At 40.7% G+C, this 19,070-nt stretch overlaps 1 protein-coding gene across 3 annotated transcripts in view; it reads right to left on the bottom strand.

Annotated features, from left to right (window-relative positions):
- Positions 1-2,606: 2,606 nt before the first annotated feature.
- Positions 2,607-19,070, bottom strand: part of shroom1 (shroom family member 1) — a 40,348-nt gene continuing 23,884 nt past the window's right edge. For all 3 annotated transcript variants that reach the window (XM_015349616.2, XM_015349617.2, XM_006631871.3), the window contains 7 exons: positions 14,053-16,793; positions 13,515-13,567; positions 9,626-10,279; positions 8,391-8,948; positions 7,932-8,082; positions 7,305-7,577; positions 2,607-5,134 (listed from right to left, as the gene is read on the bottom strand). In XM_015349616.2, the coding sequence (XP_015205102.2) occupies positions 4,880-5,134; positions 7,305-7,577; positions 7,932-8,082; positions 8,391-8,948; positions 9,626-10,279; positions 13,515-13,567; positions 14,053-16,647 (4,539 nt within the window). In that variant the 5' untranslated portion in view covers positions 16,648-16,793 and the 3' untranslated portion in view covers positions 2,607-4,879. The remainder of the gene's footprint in view (positions 5,135-7,304; positions 7,578-7,931; positions 8,083-8,390; positions 8,949-9,625; positions 10,280-13,514; positions 13,568-14,052; positions 16,794-19,070) is intronic.

Here is a 19,070-nt window from a genome sequence, read left to right as displayed (position 1 = left end):
TCTTTCATACTCAAGAGTCTTACTGTCCGACGTGGACCACCTCTGCATTCCCTTCACAGTTGGGCTTGTCTAGAGGGCCTGTGCCCTTGCATATCTCTTGACCTGCCCGCTGGCTTTATTTTTTTTATTCTTTTCATTATTTGACTTTGCCAGACTAAGATCATCAAACATAAGAAGGCTTAGAAACAAGAATCAAGTGTTCAATCCATTTGCTAGCCAGTTGCTAACCGATCCCAAAATCCAAAATCCAGAGTTGTGGTCTAAGACAGTTCCACAGCTCCTGAGAACGTGTGGCCTATTTTCAGTATTAAATCTGATTTGAACATGAAGTTTTCATGAAACAAGAACAAGGAAAACTGAATAATGATACACACACTAACATAACGAGAATGATTAAATATCGGTTCAGGTGGGTAGTTGTGTCAGCATGCGTAGTCCGCAAAGGAACAATTTAAAGGTTTATTCCATGCTGAAAAGAGAAGAGAGAAAATGCAACATTTTGGCTATGGAGCATTCTTCTGGTGGAGAAAGACAGGGCAGACAGCAAAGATTAAATAGCAAAGGAGAACAAAAGCTGGGAGAGTGGAGGAGGCGGGAGCAGGGGAGAGGCAGTGAGGCCACTCAGGTGGTGTGAAGTGGAGAGAGGTGTGAAGTCAAAAGAAGATTACACGAAAACAAGTCTGTCATTGCGAGAAGGGGGAAGGATGAGTTTTGTTAAATATTGACTTATACATTGACTCATTTTACAGAATGGTCATTGTTGCTTAATCTAGTTTTTTTTATTAACATCTCTCATGAAAGACAGATATTGCCTTAAATGTATATAAAAATGAGTCATTAGGTCTTCAAGTCTGTGAAAGAATCATCAGATGGAATTATCACCCCAGACTGACAGTCACAATCTTTGTGTAGGTAAGAACTTCATGAAGTGTGTGACTTGTTAATGGCCACTGAGTTTAAACTGATTTGATTAAAGAGATTTATTCACTAGGAATAATAACACTGGAGAATTAAGTGTACTAAAAGGATTATTTAGTCCAAATTTGACTTGACCTGCTTAAATCTAACCTCATGGCCACAGGACAAGGAGGCTGGGACCCCTAGGCAGAGTGAGGAGTGACCAAGGGGCAGCTGCAGAGGTGGAGGTGGGATGCAAAAGACATGCAAGGAAGGGAATGGGAATAGGTATAGTATTTATAATGTTTTAGGTGAGGAGATGATGTCGGGGTGATTAGAAATTACTAATAGCTGAGTGTGATTGAACTTGGCTGTTGTCATCCCTCCTGAACTTGTGTTATAAACTCCATTTAAAGATCGAGCCAATTTTGGTTTGGCTGCTGAAAACTGCAAATCCACAGTAAACGCAGCATAGCCACCCTGTCCCCTGACACCCAGTACTCTGCACTATCCGTTTTTCTTTGATTAGGTCATCAGCCTTGGAGGACATTTCTTATTGCAAACTCTATCACTCCTTAGAAGAGTGAAGCTCTCGTTGACAGCTTCATTAATGCTATAAAAGAAAACGTTGCCATAAGCAAATATAACACACATTTGTGCCATAAAATAGAAAACGTTTACATTAATAATTATTCCTGCATTACTGTAGTTGGAATGAATATGATGTATTTACGGCATTTTGTCAACTTTTAAATTAATTTTCTGAATTTCATTTCAGCTTTGACCCGTCCTCTGTTTCTTTGCCAATGTTGAAATTAATGAGAACACCAAATTGTTTGCCATATATATCCATAACATTCAGCTTTATATATATAATATATATTATGAGTATGTTTGTTCTACAAAACCCGCTCCTGCGCTCCAGTCGAGTTTCAAATACCTTCAAATGTTACTAACAGGGCGCGGTGAAAAATATTCTGACGTAATACAATAAGTATGAAACCTAATGAACAACCGTGTATCTGCAAAGTGACGAAAAACAGAACATGTGCTCATGCAGGGGTGTTTATACACCTGCATCTGTGCCCAAACTGCAATGCAGTATGCTTGCTTCGTACGGTTTTCTGAAAATAAGGAAAATGTCGGTTGGGATGAATTGGCACACTGTGGTTATCAGGACGGTTCGTCTCGCAATCCTCCTGTCACTTCTGATTTTGTCAACTCCCCGTGATGCCGGCTGGGAGCTTAACTGCTGAATCGAAATACACAAAACACAATGGCTGCCCTGTACGGCTATCAGCATCGTCACGTAGCCTGCGCAAAAATGAATTAGACCTGTTACAGCCAAGACATTCACCTAAACTGGGAAGAGGTGTTGCGAATGAAATTCAGCTGCAGGCGTATACGCATGATATAAATTCAAGTAGGTAGCTGCGCAAACTGCAAAGGGAAAAAAGGTTTATTCCATGCTGAAAAGAGAAGAAAAGTAACACAACGTTTCGGCTGTGGAGCACACCCGAAGAAGGGTGTTGATATGATGCGTGAAAGTAAGATTTAAGATTACTGGAATTGGTCAAAAAAATTTAGCTAAGTGTAGCCATAGCTTTCATAATCTGACCACTTTTAATTTATCTTTTAATTCAGAGGGTGAAGAAATTCTCTGTTCCAATGCAGAACTACAAAACGCACAGGAAACAGAAGTAATTCACTTTAATTTGTCAACAAATGTAATTTATTCACATTGTAACAAAAGTCTCATGTATATATTATAGTTTTCATACGACAGATAAAAAGCCAATTCAAAGCACAAGACCGACTAGGTGCTTTGTACAGGTTTCTGAATCAAGCACAATCAAGCTAAATTAAACAGTCTGAGAACTACATGAGAGACTGCCCTTCTCCCCTTATGAATCAGAAAAAAACAAAGTCATGGACATCATGAATTACACATCCATTAATCGGTAGCAACTCATTTAAACTTGTGTGATTCAAGAAATGTCAGAAATAGCCATTTGGAAATCCACTAACTTAGAGCTTCAGGATACCAGCTCCAGCAAGAACAACCCACAAACACAAAATGCAGACATTATACACATATATAACCCTTATAAAACAGGACAAGGAAATGGCGTGGAGCAGTGTGAAGAAGTTGATCTGTCTTATTTTGCTGGTGTTAATTTCGTTTGGGATAGTTGTTCCATTTACCCATATATCACATCCTATTACAGTGAATGCCACAGTCATTTTTATAATTATGATAGTTCATCATACTACTGAAATGATCGCTCATGTAGATATTATGCTGAAATATGAAGTCAGCACTGTAACAAATCATGCTACAAAGGTGTTTGAAATATTTAGTGGTGAAATACACATATATAGTATTGCATATTTCAATATTACAAAATATTTTAAATTCCAAAACACTTTTGCAGATATTGTGGTCATCACACTTTATCTTTTGGCCCTGGAATTATAGTGGCATTTTATTATGTTACTACATTTTCTCCAGAGTCACATTATAAAGAAAATCCTCCTATGAACTATGGGATTAGTCCCTATATTGCTCTAAAATAGCCTGATCAGACAATTCTATCTAAAGACAGGATTAATGATAGATACAACTAATATATTTAACAGTTTTTTTCCTTTAAAATAATACAGCAATAATTAGTTTGACATTCATTATATAATTACAATAGCATTATATATATATATTTTACTTTGATTTTTTCCCATCACTAGTTTATGGACCACAAAGTTTAGGGTCCTGAAATCAATGTAATTTAAAATTAAAAATCTCATTTTCATATGGAAAAAAAATCTCAATGAGCCAGACATTGTTTACTGATTACAGATCCTTTTATTGAATTTCTGATCCAAGTGACCAAGACACTTTTATTTACAACAAGCTTCACTTGGATGGATGTGTGGCTCAGAAAATGAAATATAACCACAGTGAGATAGCCGTGTCTAATCACAGTGTGATATAGAACTACACTATGTCAAACCCTTCATCCAACCAAATTTAAACTGGGCTGTTTATTTATTTTTAAATCACACACCATTCTGTATGAGCAAGCAAAGGTACAGAAAATATCATGCACAAAATGCTACGTTGTTTTTACAAAAATATATGACAACATTGCTCTTAAGAAGGTGATTCAAGTCAAGACAAAAGAGGTGAAAGACAAAATGTCTCCCTGTCTTTGTGCATTAAGGCAGGTGAGTGATGAGCATATACTAAGTGTCGTTACTGTGCTGTGTTAAAAACATCAGGTTCCGAGTCTGCTATGAAGATGTGCAGCAGCACTGGAAATTAATAACAGCAACTGTTTTCAACACATTCAGTTCTGGTGCCAAGTTCAGTGCTTTCCACGAACCAAGTTCCATGGATGCCTGGCTTTCTTTGAAGCTCTGTGTAGGCAAAATGGATGATCATGGGCATTATTCTGCAAGCATTTTTGCAATTATGCTGCCTCAACAATATCCATTTCTATTGAACAGTGTGGAAAAAAAGGAGAAATCTATCAGTTAAAATGAGCTTAAAATAAATAAAATACATGTGTATTTATGATTAATACAATAAGATCTGAGTGTATCAAAACATGAACACTTGCAAACGGATATCTCCATATAAATTACAAAAGTGCCTTTTAAACCAAAATTCTAAAATGTTTAGTAAGATATCGACATTTGAACAGCTCAAAAATTAATTATGCATTCCTTCTTTGTTCGGCAAGTAAAAGCCTTCCCAAAATCTAGAATTGTACAGCTAGTTATAATAGTATAATTTCCGTTGAAGGAAAATTGCATGTCAAGGAAGTGCCTTAAATGGATGTTGGAAACACGGAGGGAGAGTGTCAAACTGTTAACTACAGCCTCTGTGTGTGGTTGTAGTCCACCAGCAGGAGGCACTGTGCCCTGGAAATGGAGTGGATGGCAGAGGTCAGAAAAACAGTGGCAGCTTGGGGACAGTGGTTTAGAAAGGCATGCTGCTGCGAAGTGACTCGAGCTGCTCTTCACCGATGCGAATCTTTTCCTCCAGGTCTTTCTGCTCTATTAATAGCGAGGCTTTCACTTTGACAAAGTGCTTGTAGTCCTGGAGCTGCTCCTGGGTCAGGTTCCTGGAGAGGATGTCTGACACCAAGCGCTCCCTGCGGTCCAGGTTGTCCTTGAGATCTTTGGCGTCATCCCTCTGCTTGCACAGTAGGCGGTGTCGCTCATCCAGCGATTGCTACGGGACAGAAAGTGTTGCAAAGAACATGAATACTTGACATCAAATAGTAAAGGTCGTTTGGTGTTTTCCTCTCTGGTTCACCTATAGCACAAACCCGAAGAAACATCCTAATGCTGCAGAAGGTACAAAATTGATTAATCAAATTATACAGCCAAATCATAATGTATTGGGCAGCATTCATTTTCTATATACCTCCATATTGGGAGGTAATTGGTTTAACATTAAATCTCCACAAAGTGAAAGAAAACAAAGGGGTATGTTTTAAGAAGTGATACAGCGACCCTACAGGAAGAATTATAGGCGTTGTTTCCCAATAGCAATACATGATTAGTGTGAATTGGTGAATGATAACTGCACCTTGACCATCCCTTGCACCTATGCGAACTCTCTGCTGAGAGAATCTGAGGTCTCAGTGCAGAGTTATTGAATTATTTTATTTATTTCTGAAACAGAGCTTTAAATGACAAAATCGCAAAACATTTATCAACGTTCCATAAGTTGATTAGGCATTCCGTAAAGAATATATGCTAGTGGTAGATATGCAAGCTTCACAATTATCCCCATTAGCCGGGATATTTTTTTTTCTGAAGTGATTGACTTTGTATGTGCCTCATTAAGGTCTGACTACAGAAAAGCTCCTGTATTAGTTAATTGTATCTAAGTCATATAATTATTTTGAATACCCAAAGGCTAATATAACGTGAGCATTTTTCTAAATGTTGCAAAACACCACTTTAGTTTGGATTATTAACAAATACGTACTCCTGAATAAAAAAATATTTTTTAAACTACTACATTTTAAAAACTACATCAAGCAGCCATATCACTCTGCAACTCACAATTGGCTAAAGCTAAAGCAGGTGTGAGCCTGGTCAGTACCTGGATGGGAGACCTCCTGGGAAAAACTAAGGTTGCTGCTGGAAGAGGTGTTAGTGGGGCCAGCAGGGGGCACTCACCCTGCGGTCTATGTGGGTCCTAATGCCCCAGTATAGTGACGGGGACACTATACTGTAAACAGGCGCTGTCCTTCGGATGAGACATTAAATTACAAAACCGAGGTCCTGACTCTCTGTAGTCATTAAAAATCCAAGGGCGTTTCTCAAAAAGAGTAGGGCTGTAACCCCAGCATCCTGGCCCTTACCAGTTATGGCCTTCTAATAATCCCCCTCTATGAATTGGCTTCATTACTCTGCTCTCCTCCTCACTGATAGCTGATGTGTGGTGAGCATTCTGGTGCACTATGGCTGCCATCACATCATCCAGGTGGGGCTGCACATTGTTGGTGGTGGAGGGGAGTCCCCATTACCTGTAAAGCGCTTTGAGTGTAGTGTCCAGAAAAGCACTATATAAGTGTAAGTAATTATTATTAATTACTATTGATGTTTCCTCAAATCCATATCTCTAGTGTACCGTCCTGTTTAACCAGAAGGTGGCACTCTCGTAATACAGCCTTCAGATTGAAACAGGTTTCGATGAGTCACTTCAGAAACACAGAAATGTTAACCAAAGTATCAGGTAGGCCAGTTCTTCCTTCAAGTAAAAAGTAATGGTTTATTCCATGCTGAAAAGACAGGAAAGGTTTCCGTTCTTTTCTTTTCAGCATGGAATAAACCTTTATTTGTTCCTTGTCAGCCTACGCATGCTGACGCAGATACATACTGTACTTGAACCTGTTCTTCCTCCTACAGCTTTCTAGGGTAATTCCCTTACATTTTACTCATTAACATTACAAAGACAAAGTAGAATTTCTTTTCTAACTTAGAATCATCATATATACTGTATGTCCATTCTAGCAGCACCCAGCAGTCCATTCCAGCAGCAGAACTGCCAATTAAGTGTCCACATGGGGGAGAATGAAGACATTCAGGCTCCTCTGACCTGCCAACTCACTGAATCAGTGTTATTGTAACACTGCGGTACTGTGCCACAGTTTCTGTGCTAATTGTAGGAGCAGCACATCCCTCATTGACAACTGTATGGATGGAAAATTGTTTCAATTGAATTGATCCTAATACAAATTAAAGTAATAAAAATATGTGCACAACTTTTTAAGCCTTCAATGCCTTCTGTGTTTATTTCAGGGACAGCAAGAAAGGCGTTTTCTTGTAAAAAGCATTTGTAGAGATGAAAGTCCCCCCCTGATGTTTCTCAGATGAAACTAGCCCACCTTCTCCTCGGCATCGGTGAACTGGTCGACGGCGCTCAGGGCATTCTGCACCCGGGCAAGGCGGGCAGACAGACAGAGCAGTAGGCTGACCACTTTCTCTAAGTCGCCAATGAAGAGTGTGTAACGCTCGTATTCACTGGGCTGGCAGCTGTCCCTGACCAGGGCCTCCACAGCACTGCCCAGCTCGCCGTTCGCTCTCAGCTCTTCCCTCAGCGCTGACCGCTGCTTCTCCAGCCCCTGCAGCTGGTGCTGGATGCACAGGATCAGCTCCTTCTGGAGAGACCAGGGCAAGAGGGCCTTTTAGAACAGTTACAGTCACCCCTCATTTCAAAGCCTGCTTTTATTTCCCAAATCAAAAAAGCTGAAAATACTATCCTATATGCAAAGTGTCACAAAAGCTCTCAAGATGAGCAAATTACCTGAATGCATGACTATGTTTAGTATCCTTAGCTTCTTTGAGAATTTGAGTATGCTGTGGTTTAGTTCTTAGTATTTACTTGTAAAAGACCTGGCCTTTCATAGTACAGTATGATGTAGCAGGGATGGATGTACTACAGATTTACTTCTGTTCACTGAAAATGTCCTGGTTTTAATATCTAAGAAAAAGCTTATCTGGAAGTTAATCACCTTCTTCTCAGTGATGTCATTCAGCTCACTGTCCTGTGAAAGAACAGTCTCCTGTGTGGAACTATTCCCACTATGAACCTCAGAATTCCAGTTATCAGGGTTTGGGGGAGTTTCCAAAATCCTGGATCCAGCATTTCCTTCGACATTGGAGCTAAAAAATGATAAAGTAAACTTAAATTTGAGCATTATTTTGTCATGGAACCAAAAATAAAATCACTGTCGCCTGTATTTTTGTAACAAACATGCCAAATGAAATGTACTAACTGTTCATCACACTGGTTTGACAGGTGTTTCTACTTTAACGTGCAAAGGAAACTAAACAAAAAAAACATCATGTCCAACCGCCTGTACTTCATAGCTTAACTACTGTGAAGTAATGGTCCTGTTTGAGAAGATTTTCCACTTTTCAGTTACTGAATCAATCACTGTTCAAAGACAAAAACATTAAATAATAATTACTTCTCCCCATTGTGTGATCTGCAGGCTCTCTTCCTCCTGTAATGTTCCTCCATGAGCAACGTGTCTTCGGACAGCAGCTGCTCCATCAGAGTCACGGTTGTCCTGCGACTGGATTTGGGAGCCAGAACACTAGCTAACGACTGATCCTTGGTGACAATCACTTCCACTAGCTCCTCCCACTGCCCGGGTTTTGGCAGATGGGGTTTTGCGCTGGTGGAGGGACTGGGCTGCTCTTCTGAATGACCCCCCTTGTCATTTTTTGCCTGTTCTTTCTCTGAATTCTGGACCTGTTTCTCTGCTGGATCTGTAGAGGTGGTGGCTAGCTGTTGCCCAGTGGACTGAAGTGAAGGCAATGGCGAGCCGAGTTCATCTGCATCACTTGCTGCTCCCTCTTGAAAATCTTCAACTGGTGCCCTCCCCAGTTCCTCTGCTGTGGGCCAGGCACTCGGATCTGTTGTTACTCCTCTACCGAGAGAGACTTCTGGACTTCCAGATTCCTGCTGGTCAACCATAACATTTTCTAATGGCAGAGTCTGAAGTGTAGGAGTAGTCTTCATTCTGTCAGAAAAACATGCAAAAACAGAAAGCACAATTTACACAAAGAAAGCAGAAACCAGTGAACATCAATCACTAAATTATGTGTTGCTTAGGCATTGAATTAATCTAGAATCAAATCTGTTTAATATCATGAATTTATTGCTGCTAGGTCAAGCAAACATCTGTCATTATATGAAATATTTAATCACATGAGATGTACAGGACAGGAAACATTAAGATTGTTATTTTGAATAGAAAATGCTTATTTAAATATACTGCATGTGAATATATTTACAAAAAAAATGCTTACAATCTCACATAGTTTATATTGTATGTCCATCCATTTTCTAATCACTTTATTTTGTACAGGGCCATGGAGAGCTGGAGCCTAACCCAGCAGGCAACAGGCACAAGCCAGGATACACTCTGAATGGGGCACTAGGGCAGATAGACACACACACACACCAAGGCCAATTTTCCCGGAAGGCATTTTACTTTCCAGTATGACTTTGGGCTGTGGGAGGAACCATAGGACCCAGCGTAAACCCATACAAACAGGGGGAGAACATACAAACGCTACTTAGATTATGCCCCAGAACTGCAAGGGTGCAATGTTAACCTCTTCACCACCCTATGTTGTTTGGAAGAGTTGCAATTCTAATACTGTAATACACAAATGATAAGAAATGAAAGACAACCTGGTGCAGGACGTGCTCTCCTCAGGTCCGTTCTCAAACTGAATGTGCAGGTGTGTGCTTGTCGAGGCTACAGACTCCCTTTCCGGCGTGCTTCTGCAGTAGAAGGACTGTCCTGAGGGACTATCAGTGTAAAACACACTGCTCTCCACAGAGTCACAGAAAAGGGCGCTCATGTTGGGTGACTCAATGGGAGTGGAGGAAGTCCTGCTCTCTGGAGAGGAGGCCAGGTTTGGAGGCTCCATGTCAAAGTTAAGGGGTTCCAATGACTGGGAATGTCTGCCATTGGGTGTGGCCCCCAACAAATCGTCACTGCTCCTCGAGTGCTGGCTTGTCCCTGTCTTCAAAAGGTGCCGTTCTGAACTGTGGCCGGTTCCTGTGGATTCTTTGCTTTCTCCAGCCTTGCCTCGGATTTTCAGTTCGGCTTCCCAGGAAAAGGCTGCGTTTCCCTGCATGTGCTCCGATGCCACGTGCCTGCTGTGGATCTGGTCTAGCTGCTCCGAGCTCTTGCTGAGAACGGGAGTCGCAGGGACACGGGAGGTGCCAAGCTCCTCCATGGATTTGCCTCTCTGTGTCACGGTGCGGCCTGGTCTGCCCTCAGCTGCAGGGGCTCTGGTGCCACTTGACGCCAACTGACCTTCAGCTTTCTTTAGGGAGCTAACAGGGAAGGAGAACATAAGCTCACCAGCTGTAGCAGCAAACCTCGTGCAAGGGGTGCAAATGCGTTGTGATTTTTTCTTTAATAAGGAAAACAGTGACTGTATCTGCTCACCATCACATTTCACGGATTGTACTTTTTTCCCCCTTGTTGGGCCATCAGAAATCCTCAAAATCTAGCTGTGTTAAGCGGGCAAACAAATTAACAACTGGTTCAAATTACAAAAGTCAGTCACTTTTATAATAAAACTGATAATTGAATAAAAGTGAATTTCCAGAAATAAAATACACAACTGGAAACTCTGGGATGTTTGAAAGAAAATAGTTTATAGGTTTCATGTAGTTTAGAACACTATGGACACCGATGTATTCTGTTCCTCTAATTTCATGTAATGTTTTATTTAATTGAAGAAAATGCATCTGAGTAATTTATCAGATAAGAAAATCACAATAGAGCTTATCTTCATAAATCTCAAATATTTTAACAGTAAAAAAAAAATCAACATTTGTCTATATACAGTGCCCTCCATATGTACTTGGACAGTGAAGTAAAAATGGCTATTTCTTCTGTATACGTAAGCTTATGTGGATTTGAGACGAAGAGCAAAATTACAGAATGTCACCTTTTACTTCTGCATATTTATGTACTGTTTTAGAATAATAGCACTTCTTGAGTTCCACACTTATATGCACCTGAAATGGAAGGATCGGATAATTTGCTACCAGATGTTTCTTATTCGTCAGGTGTTTCCTGATGCACTGATTGTGCACATATAAGAGCCGTGAATGTGCAGGATTTGGCCTTAGCTCTTCACTGTGCTCTTTAGAGTTAGTGGGCCAAAACCAGCATGAACACTAGGGAACTGTCTGTGAAGGAAAAGTAAGCAATTTCAATGCGGAAAAAAAAGAATTCAATCAGAACCACAGCACAGAAACTGGGCGTTATAACAGAAGTATAAAGGCTACACTGCAAGAGACAATCCTTCCATCAGCATCAATAAAAGAAGGGCAGATTACAATTTGGTCAAAAGTACAGAGATGAGCCAGTATATTTCTGATACAAGGTGTTATGAACACGTAAGACAAAGATAGAAACCACTTCATCTGTGAAACATGGTGGAGGTAGTGTCGTGGCTTGGCCACTTCTGGAACTGAATTACTCACCTTTATTGATGTTATAACTAATGATTATAGCAGCAGAATGCCTTCAGAAATGTACAGAAACGTCTGCTTATGTACAAGAAAATTCCAAACTCATTGTCTAGTGTTAAAGGTTCAATCATCCCTAAAACAAACACATCCAAGACTGACTCCAAAAATAGAAAAACCTACAGGTGCAACTGAGGAACGATATTAAAATTGTTGTGACAGAGACAGTAGAGATAGTACACGACAGCAGACGCTGAAAATAAAGCAAACGTTTTTTCATTACTATAACAGTGCTATATACTGTAGCTATAACTTTTACTAAAACAGTAAAAGAGCTGTAAAAGATGAAAGAAAGGGTTGGTGAGATAACATGGGATTAAAGCAAAAGATATTACTGCTAAATCCATCTAAAATATATTTCAATCTGAACTAGAAGAATGCCTCCTGTATGTATCTAAAATGGCATTTTAAGACACAATGTTGTTTTACTAGAATTCTTTGAACAGACAACAAAGTCAGTTGATAATTCTAATGCACATAATATGATTAGAGGTCCTGAAAACAATAAGAAGCCCTCATAAAAGATTAATGCTCAAAATAAAATCTGTAGGAATCCAAAGCAACTGATTCACATTGATTTAGAAATAGTCAATGAATAGAACATGGACCAATTTAAGGGCATAACCTCGTTAATAGGGCAGATGTAAGCAGTGGTGTTCTGCAGGGATCCACTTTAGGCCATTTTCCTCTCCTGAACTTTATCAGTGATTTAGATTGTGGTATAACTAGTGGATTAAATGTTCAGTTTGAAATGATGATTTGGGCAGCCACTTGGCAAATGAAATTGAACATTGAGAAGTGCGATGTGCTCCACGCAGGAAATGGAAGCAAACACAATCCCTATTACATGAGTGATTGAGAGTTACAGGAAGCTACATGTGAAAGGGATTTGTGTGTTTATGTAGGGTCTTCAATGTCTTCATCAAGACAATTGAAGGAAGCGATAAAAGAGCAAACAGAAGGTTTGGGTGTATGTGGCAAAAAAATGGGTAATTTAAATCAAAGGAACTTATGCTCAACCTTTACAATGTACAGAGCCCTCATTGAAAAATCTGTGTTCAGTTGTGGCCACCATATCACACAAATAAGGATCTTTTAACCACTGTTTTATGGAGAAGTAAATTTGGGTTTGAATGGGTCAGTAACCCTCCCATGTCTCCTTCCACCTCTTGTTAAATGCTGTACAGAGATTGGGGTGGATTTACCACGACAAAGCACTGAGTCTAAATAAGAAGAAAGAGAGCCTTTAAAAAATGGAATTCTTAAAATATGTACATTTCATGCAGGGCATGATAGATTCCAAAACTTCCAGTAAAACTCTGCTGAGCTGCATATTTCCTTTGGCCCTATGGATAAATTGTGCTTTGTTTTTTTCCTGTTATTTTGTGATCCAAAGCTCTGTCAGGATTTGATCACAGCAGCTCATGGGAACTAACTTCAAAGCCACACATCACCTCTCCTCCAACAGCGGAGAATTCAGGAGATGGCAGGAGAATTCAGCACTATCCAGGTCCTAAGAGAGGTGACATCGCCTTCTGTCCCCATGCCAGGTGAACCCTATTACATCTGTACTTGCTGGCCTGTAACATGGTGAAAATATACATATACAAATGTGTATGTAAATAAAAGGCAAAAGTCACACACTGTGATACTGCCTTTTATGCACCAGCTGAGGACATCAGGTTGCAGGTTTTGGAAAGTACAATGTATGTGTTTCTGCCTTGGAAACAACAACAAAGGATGTTGCTTGTGTACAGTACATCTTACAGAAAATAAGAGTTACTCAGATCCCAGGAAGTCATTTTTCAATCTCTGTACGAATGTGTGAGAAAGGTTACAAACGAGAGGTTATGCGGTCCATGCATGTTTTAATTTAGAACAACCCGTACTGACACATGCGAGGTTCAACAAGGGTAACTCATGTTTATGTGACAGATAAGGATGTAAGGTAACCAGCTAAGGCTCTGGAGTAAATAACACGCAACCTGATTATGACTTCTGTTTAATATTCCACAGCTTCACTCACCTGGAGTTCCTGGAGTGACTGACTGGAGATGCTTTATGTGTGAGGCTCCCAGGCTGGAACCAGATTAAAAGAAATTACATTAAAAAAAATACCCAATGCATTAATTAATGAGAGCAGAAAGTAGGTAATTGTTTTTTAGATACTTGGAAGAAACATACAACCAAACATACAAATTGTTAACTTCAAAGCTAGGAAGAAACATACAACCAAACATACAAATTGTTAACTTCAAAGCTAGTAAAACTATTTTGGCAGAGACAGCTAGATTGAAAATGCTGATGTTTTAGGCCCTGTTCCTAGTGACCCCTCACAAAAACTGATTAATGTTCTGCTCAGTAGATCTTCTGTTCTGTTGTTATTATTTATTATGTTTGCAATGTAACACTAGATTGTTTGGTGTTATATGTCATAATATGTTGTCTGCTGTACTGTGATTGACTTGAGAGAGAATTCCAAAGCACATGTACATATGGCAATAAATTCCTCTACAACTCTACTTCCATGGATAGAGAAGGAAGTGAAAGAGTCATCAGTGCACCTGTAAATTGGTAGGCGATGGTGTTGTCCGAGATTGATGGAAGCCTTTTTGCTCTGACTGCTCAAGGAGACTTTCCACAGATATAGACAGAGCGTGTCCTGTTGTTTCAAACATCTTCCTGGGACTTGCACTAGTCATCTTCTTCCAGATGGGCTGGCAGCGGGGTTCGACAGGATGCATGGTGTCCGACTGGGCATATCTGATGGAACTTGAGGACGAATCCAAGACACGCCCAGCTGACAGTGGTCGGGTGAGCTTCTTCCTGGGGACAGCATTCTCACAGGTGGGCCTGGGCCCAAATTCCAAAGGTTTCCCAGCAGTAGAATGCCTCATGGCAGGATTCTGTGAAGGAGGTTGTTGGGGTTCTGCTTTTTTCTGTCCAGTCTTCCGCTCCACGTACGCGACCAGGGCCTTGTGCTGGATCTGTTTCAACGTGGACTTTGAGATGCTTGAGGCCGACATAGTTCGGCCTCTCATTTCAAACATCTTTCTCCTGGCAGCAACCAGACCATACTCACCGAGGTCGTCTTTGGACAGTAAGCCCTCCCCCTCATTCCCCAGGGACTGCTGCTCAGAGTGATGGGCAGAACCCCCCAGCTGGTTCAATTTCTCTGGCTCGGAGTAACACAGCTTCTTTTGCTCAGGTGTGAGCCTCTTTCTTCCACCGATCCGTACTGCCTGAGGCTGAAGAGGATTTGAAGGCTTCCCAGTTTCCCTCTTGGCCGGAGGTTCTGGTTCCAAAAGCACTGGGTTGTCTGATATCATTTGAGAAGTATGCGAGAGCGAGCCTAATCTTGAGTGCATCACTGAAGGCCGCTCCTCAGCCCTCTGTTTGATCCTGTGAGGCCAGCTGAGCTGGAGGTCCTTCCTCTTGAAAGAGGTTTCCCTTAGGACCTTGGTCTGGGCATCTTTTAATCTATCCTTGTAGTATTTCTTGTAGAATTCATCCGTGGAGGACCCTGAGCTGCTAAAATCTTCACTCTGGGACTGCTGTAGATCTTCAGCCACTTCTTCCAGGTTGTGGTTTCTGGTCCCAAAGTGGCACTCATCCCTGGAGGTGGCTTCTGTGTGCTGCAGTTTCAAAAAGGGAGCACTGTTGCATCTGATCTCTTTCCACTTCATCTTGGCCCAATTTTCTTTTGAGGTTTTGAATGCAAGAGCACCTCTGCTCTCACCTGCAAGACGGTACAGCATAGGGGTTGTTTCTTTGTTGATTTTGTCATTGGCTACTTCGCCCAAAGGCCGCCTTGTCATTCTTTCTACACAGTCTCCTCTTTCAGTCTTCACTTGGCCTGTGCACTGAGTGGGAGGAACTGAGTCCTCGTCGTTTGGATCCGGCAGTGGGACACTGTCCTCAGGGCCACAGTAGAAGATGTGATGGTTGCTACTGTGGTGCCAGCGCGATCCAGATCCTATCTCCCGGCCCTGCGGTTTCTGGCTTTGATCCAGGATATCAGAGGTATTAGAGATAGGCGATGCACTATGCATGTTTTTATTATGATAAACACCCTCTCTGTTTTGTGCTTGTAAACCTGGGCTCGTCAAGCCACTTTTATTATGAATTTCATAACTCCGCTGTTGTCTGTGCTTCGCATTGTTGAGGAGTTCATCAATGGTGCTAGGTGCTTTTTCCTCAATTTCCTTATGTGCAAGAAGGTCTTCTGGAGAATGTCCCATGCAATCTCCTTGTCTGTTACCTGAAAGGTTGTCTTTCACCCTGGGCACAGTGGGTTTACACACACCAGTGACAAAATAATATTGCCCCTTGTGTTGGATGTTGCCATTGATGGTGTTCTGCTGCAAATCCCTCAATTGTGCCTGTTCAGTAACGTCGCTACCATACGCAGAGTGGCATTTATTGCTTTGATCCTCCGAGTGGCTGCCTGTTCCACCAGCATGCCATTTAAAGGATTCCTGAAGTATAAAGGATGGATTGCTTAAAATATGAGCCAACTTTGCCTGCTCCAAAGTCTGATCCGCACCATCTCGGTACACTGGGTCCTTCAGATTAGACTCCGAAACCCTGCGGCGGTAGACTGGGTCAGTTCTGGGACAGGCAAGTGCAGGATTAGCTGTCTGAGTCCTCTGAAGAAACGTCTCTGCCAGCTGGCCGCCAGGGCTCTGATACGCGCTGCTGTTCTCTAAGTTTCTGATGGTTATGAAACTGTCCAGGCGGGATGGTGGCTGTGGAGGAATTTCCCTGTTTCCCTGATCTGAGCTATACTGGCTGCTGAGGCAGGAATCCTCGTGACACTGATGACCGAGGACCTCTGCCGACCTGTACAGGTGATCCGCATTTCTGGAACTGGAATTGAGGACATTTGGATTGTAGACAGCCCTCACGTACTTCAGGTCCGTGTAATGTAAGCTGTGAGGCTGCATTTCATCTGGTAGAGAGGGGGAGGAGTGATCTGGAGCATTGGAACCTCCTGAAAAGGAGCTGTAAGCCGAGTCCCCTTTACCATGGTGATGGGTAAACTGGTCTATACTGCTTGTGGCAGGAGAGAGTCTACAGTCACTAGAAAGGAGGCCCAGTGGGTTCAGGTTCAGACTGTTCATGTTTTCAAACTGGACGTCATGGCCAAAGGAATGCATTGGGACTCAGGACAAGAAAAGGGCCAAATCTTGGCAAGGCAAACAATCCTCCAATTTAGTCTTCCAGGAATGTCATTCTGTCACTCTTTTCAAAGACATCATGTCCTGTTCAAGATATGTCTGAACACATCATTCTGACTTTTCCCCTGTCAAGAAAAAATAAATATTTGACATTTATTTTTGTGATCATTTACTTTTAATGACTGTAAGATCGGTGTACCCATCTGTTGATGTCTCTGTACCCTTACTGACTTATAAAACAGTGTCTGGACTCAATTCCAAGCATGACATATCTACGAAAAAGACTGCACAAAAAATATAACGGTACTGTTTCTGGATTCTTGTATCTTGTGGTAGATCGGTACAACCAGAAATGTTTTTTAAGCTCACTTACAGAGATTTTTGAGCATTTTTACCAGATCATAGGACAAACTATTTATATTCAGCTCCTGGGGCATGTGACAATTTCCTAACATCCAAGGAGCAATGCAGCTGATAGAGAGTGCCTGCTGGGTTCTAACACTGCACGCTGAATGCTCCCAGAGAATGAAATGAATACGGCCCAATCTCATTTCATCTCGCAATTGCACTCAATTCAACCTTTTAGAGGTCCTTTTCAATCCGCCCCTTTGTTCAGAGGAAGACCTTGTTTATTTAATTGTGTCCACTGGTTCCGTGTCAAACTTAATCACAACAATTAAGATCATCGCTGAAACAAAAGGTTAAGATAGAAAGGAACCTTCCCCAGTTTTCCCATTGTTAAAAGCCTTTTCTTAGGTCAGTTAACTAAAAGGCGAAAACCCATGCCAAAATTGTCAATTGCTGTTTATAATTATGCTTCGGGAATCTTTACTATTTTTTTTCTCTACAAAATACTTTGTCAGCAGAGGAGAAAGGCTTGTGGATTGGCTTACTGTACATAGTAACAGATGAGCAGATCACAGGGCCTTAGGAGAAGGATTAATGGGGTCGATCAATTGAGTGACTGATACAGGTTGAAAAGAAGACAGGTTTCGTAATCTTGCTTTTTTCATTATGCTTTCATCTTGGTTTATTAGAAAATGTAAACATATAACAAATGCTCACAAGTGGAGAAAAGAAAACAGGTCTGCAAAGGCCAGGCTTAAAATTTGTATTACTGCTAGTATAACTAACCGATACGTTTACTAAATAATTACTAGTTTATTATTAACATAAAATGCAAATCAATAACATGTACATAAGAATAATTACAAACAAGAGGAGGCCATTCAGCCCATTTGGTAATTATTAGCTACTTTATCCAAGACATTTCTTGAAAGAAGCCAGGATATAACTTTAACAACATGCCCGGGTAACTTGTTCCACACTCCCACAACCTTTTGGATAAAGAAGTTCCACCTGTTCTTGGTTTTAATCTCCACTTGTGCCCTCAGGCACACATTTCACTGTTCATTCTGAAGAAGTCAGCTGGGTTGACTTTGCCAGAGTCTTTGAGGAATCTGAATACTTGTATCAGATCACCTCGTACTCTTTAGTGATTAAAAAGGTTCACTTCCTTCAGCTTGTCAGCGTTAGGCATTCCTTTAAGTGCCAGAATGTGTCTGGTCTCTCTTTTCTGGGCTGAATCCAGAGAAAGAATAATTTATTTTAGAACATGGTGACCAATTTTATGAAATATGAATATAAACTCTACTCAGGTTTCTTTATGTATTCTTCAGAAGAAACATACTTGCATATAATATGACACTTGTATGGTGATAAGATTTATTCTCACTATAGGAATAGTAAGTACCAGTAAAAAAGAAATTCCTGAATCAAAATTGTAATTTTAGAAACAGCCTAAAATGTAAAAGAGGAAATTTGTAGTATTTAGGCCCTTCACACTTTATTACTCAAAAACACAGGATGATGCAGGCTGCAGGTTGTTTATTGTCAACATGTAGGTCCTTTAGTTGTGAGGTAATACCTTTGCACTGACATAGATCATTGTAGAAAGTAGAAAGTTAACTTAAATTAAAGGTAGAGTAGAATGCTTTAATGAAAAGCCTAAATTGTAAACTGTTTCCCTACATTAATAACAATAAAAAAAGTTAATCATTTTTGGAATAGAATTACAGGGAAATTAAGAGGAGATCTATGAGCAGGAAGCATTTACTGAGTACAAATATAGTATAAATGGATCTTGAATTTATGACAGCATGTAAATACTGTACCCAGTTATGAAATGTTTCCTCTGGAACTAAACCAACTTTTGAATATTAAGCATATCTCCCCCTTCATTTCAGGTTCTAAGCGCTTTACCTTCGTACACTGGTCTACAAGAAATATTTGAAGGGGAAATGCAGTCCCAATTTCTCAGACTGGTTAAATCTCAGTTACAAAATAAATTCATTGATGGTATAGAAAAATTTAATAAATTACAAAAAATACAAAATCGTGAA

This window comes from Lepisosteus oculatus, chromosome 11, assembly GCF_040954835.1.
Source record: "Lepisosteus oculatus isolate fLepOcu1 chromosome 11, fLepOcu1.hap2, whole genome shotgun sequence".
Taxonomy (NCBI): domain Eukaryota; kingdom Metazoa; phylum Chordata; class Actinopteri; order Semionotiformes; family Lepisosteidae; genus Lepisosteus; species Lepisosteus oculatus.
This window is presented reverse-complemented; position numbering and strand designations above follow the sequence as displayed.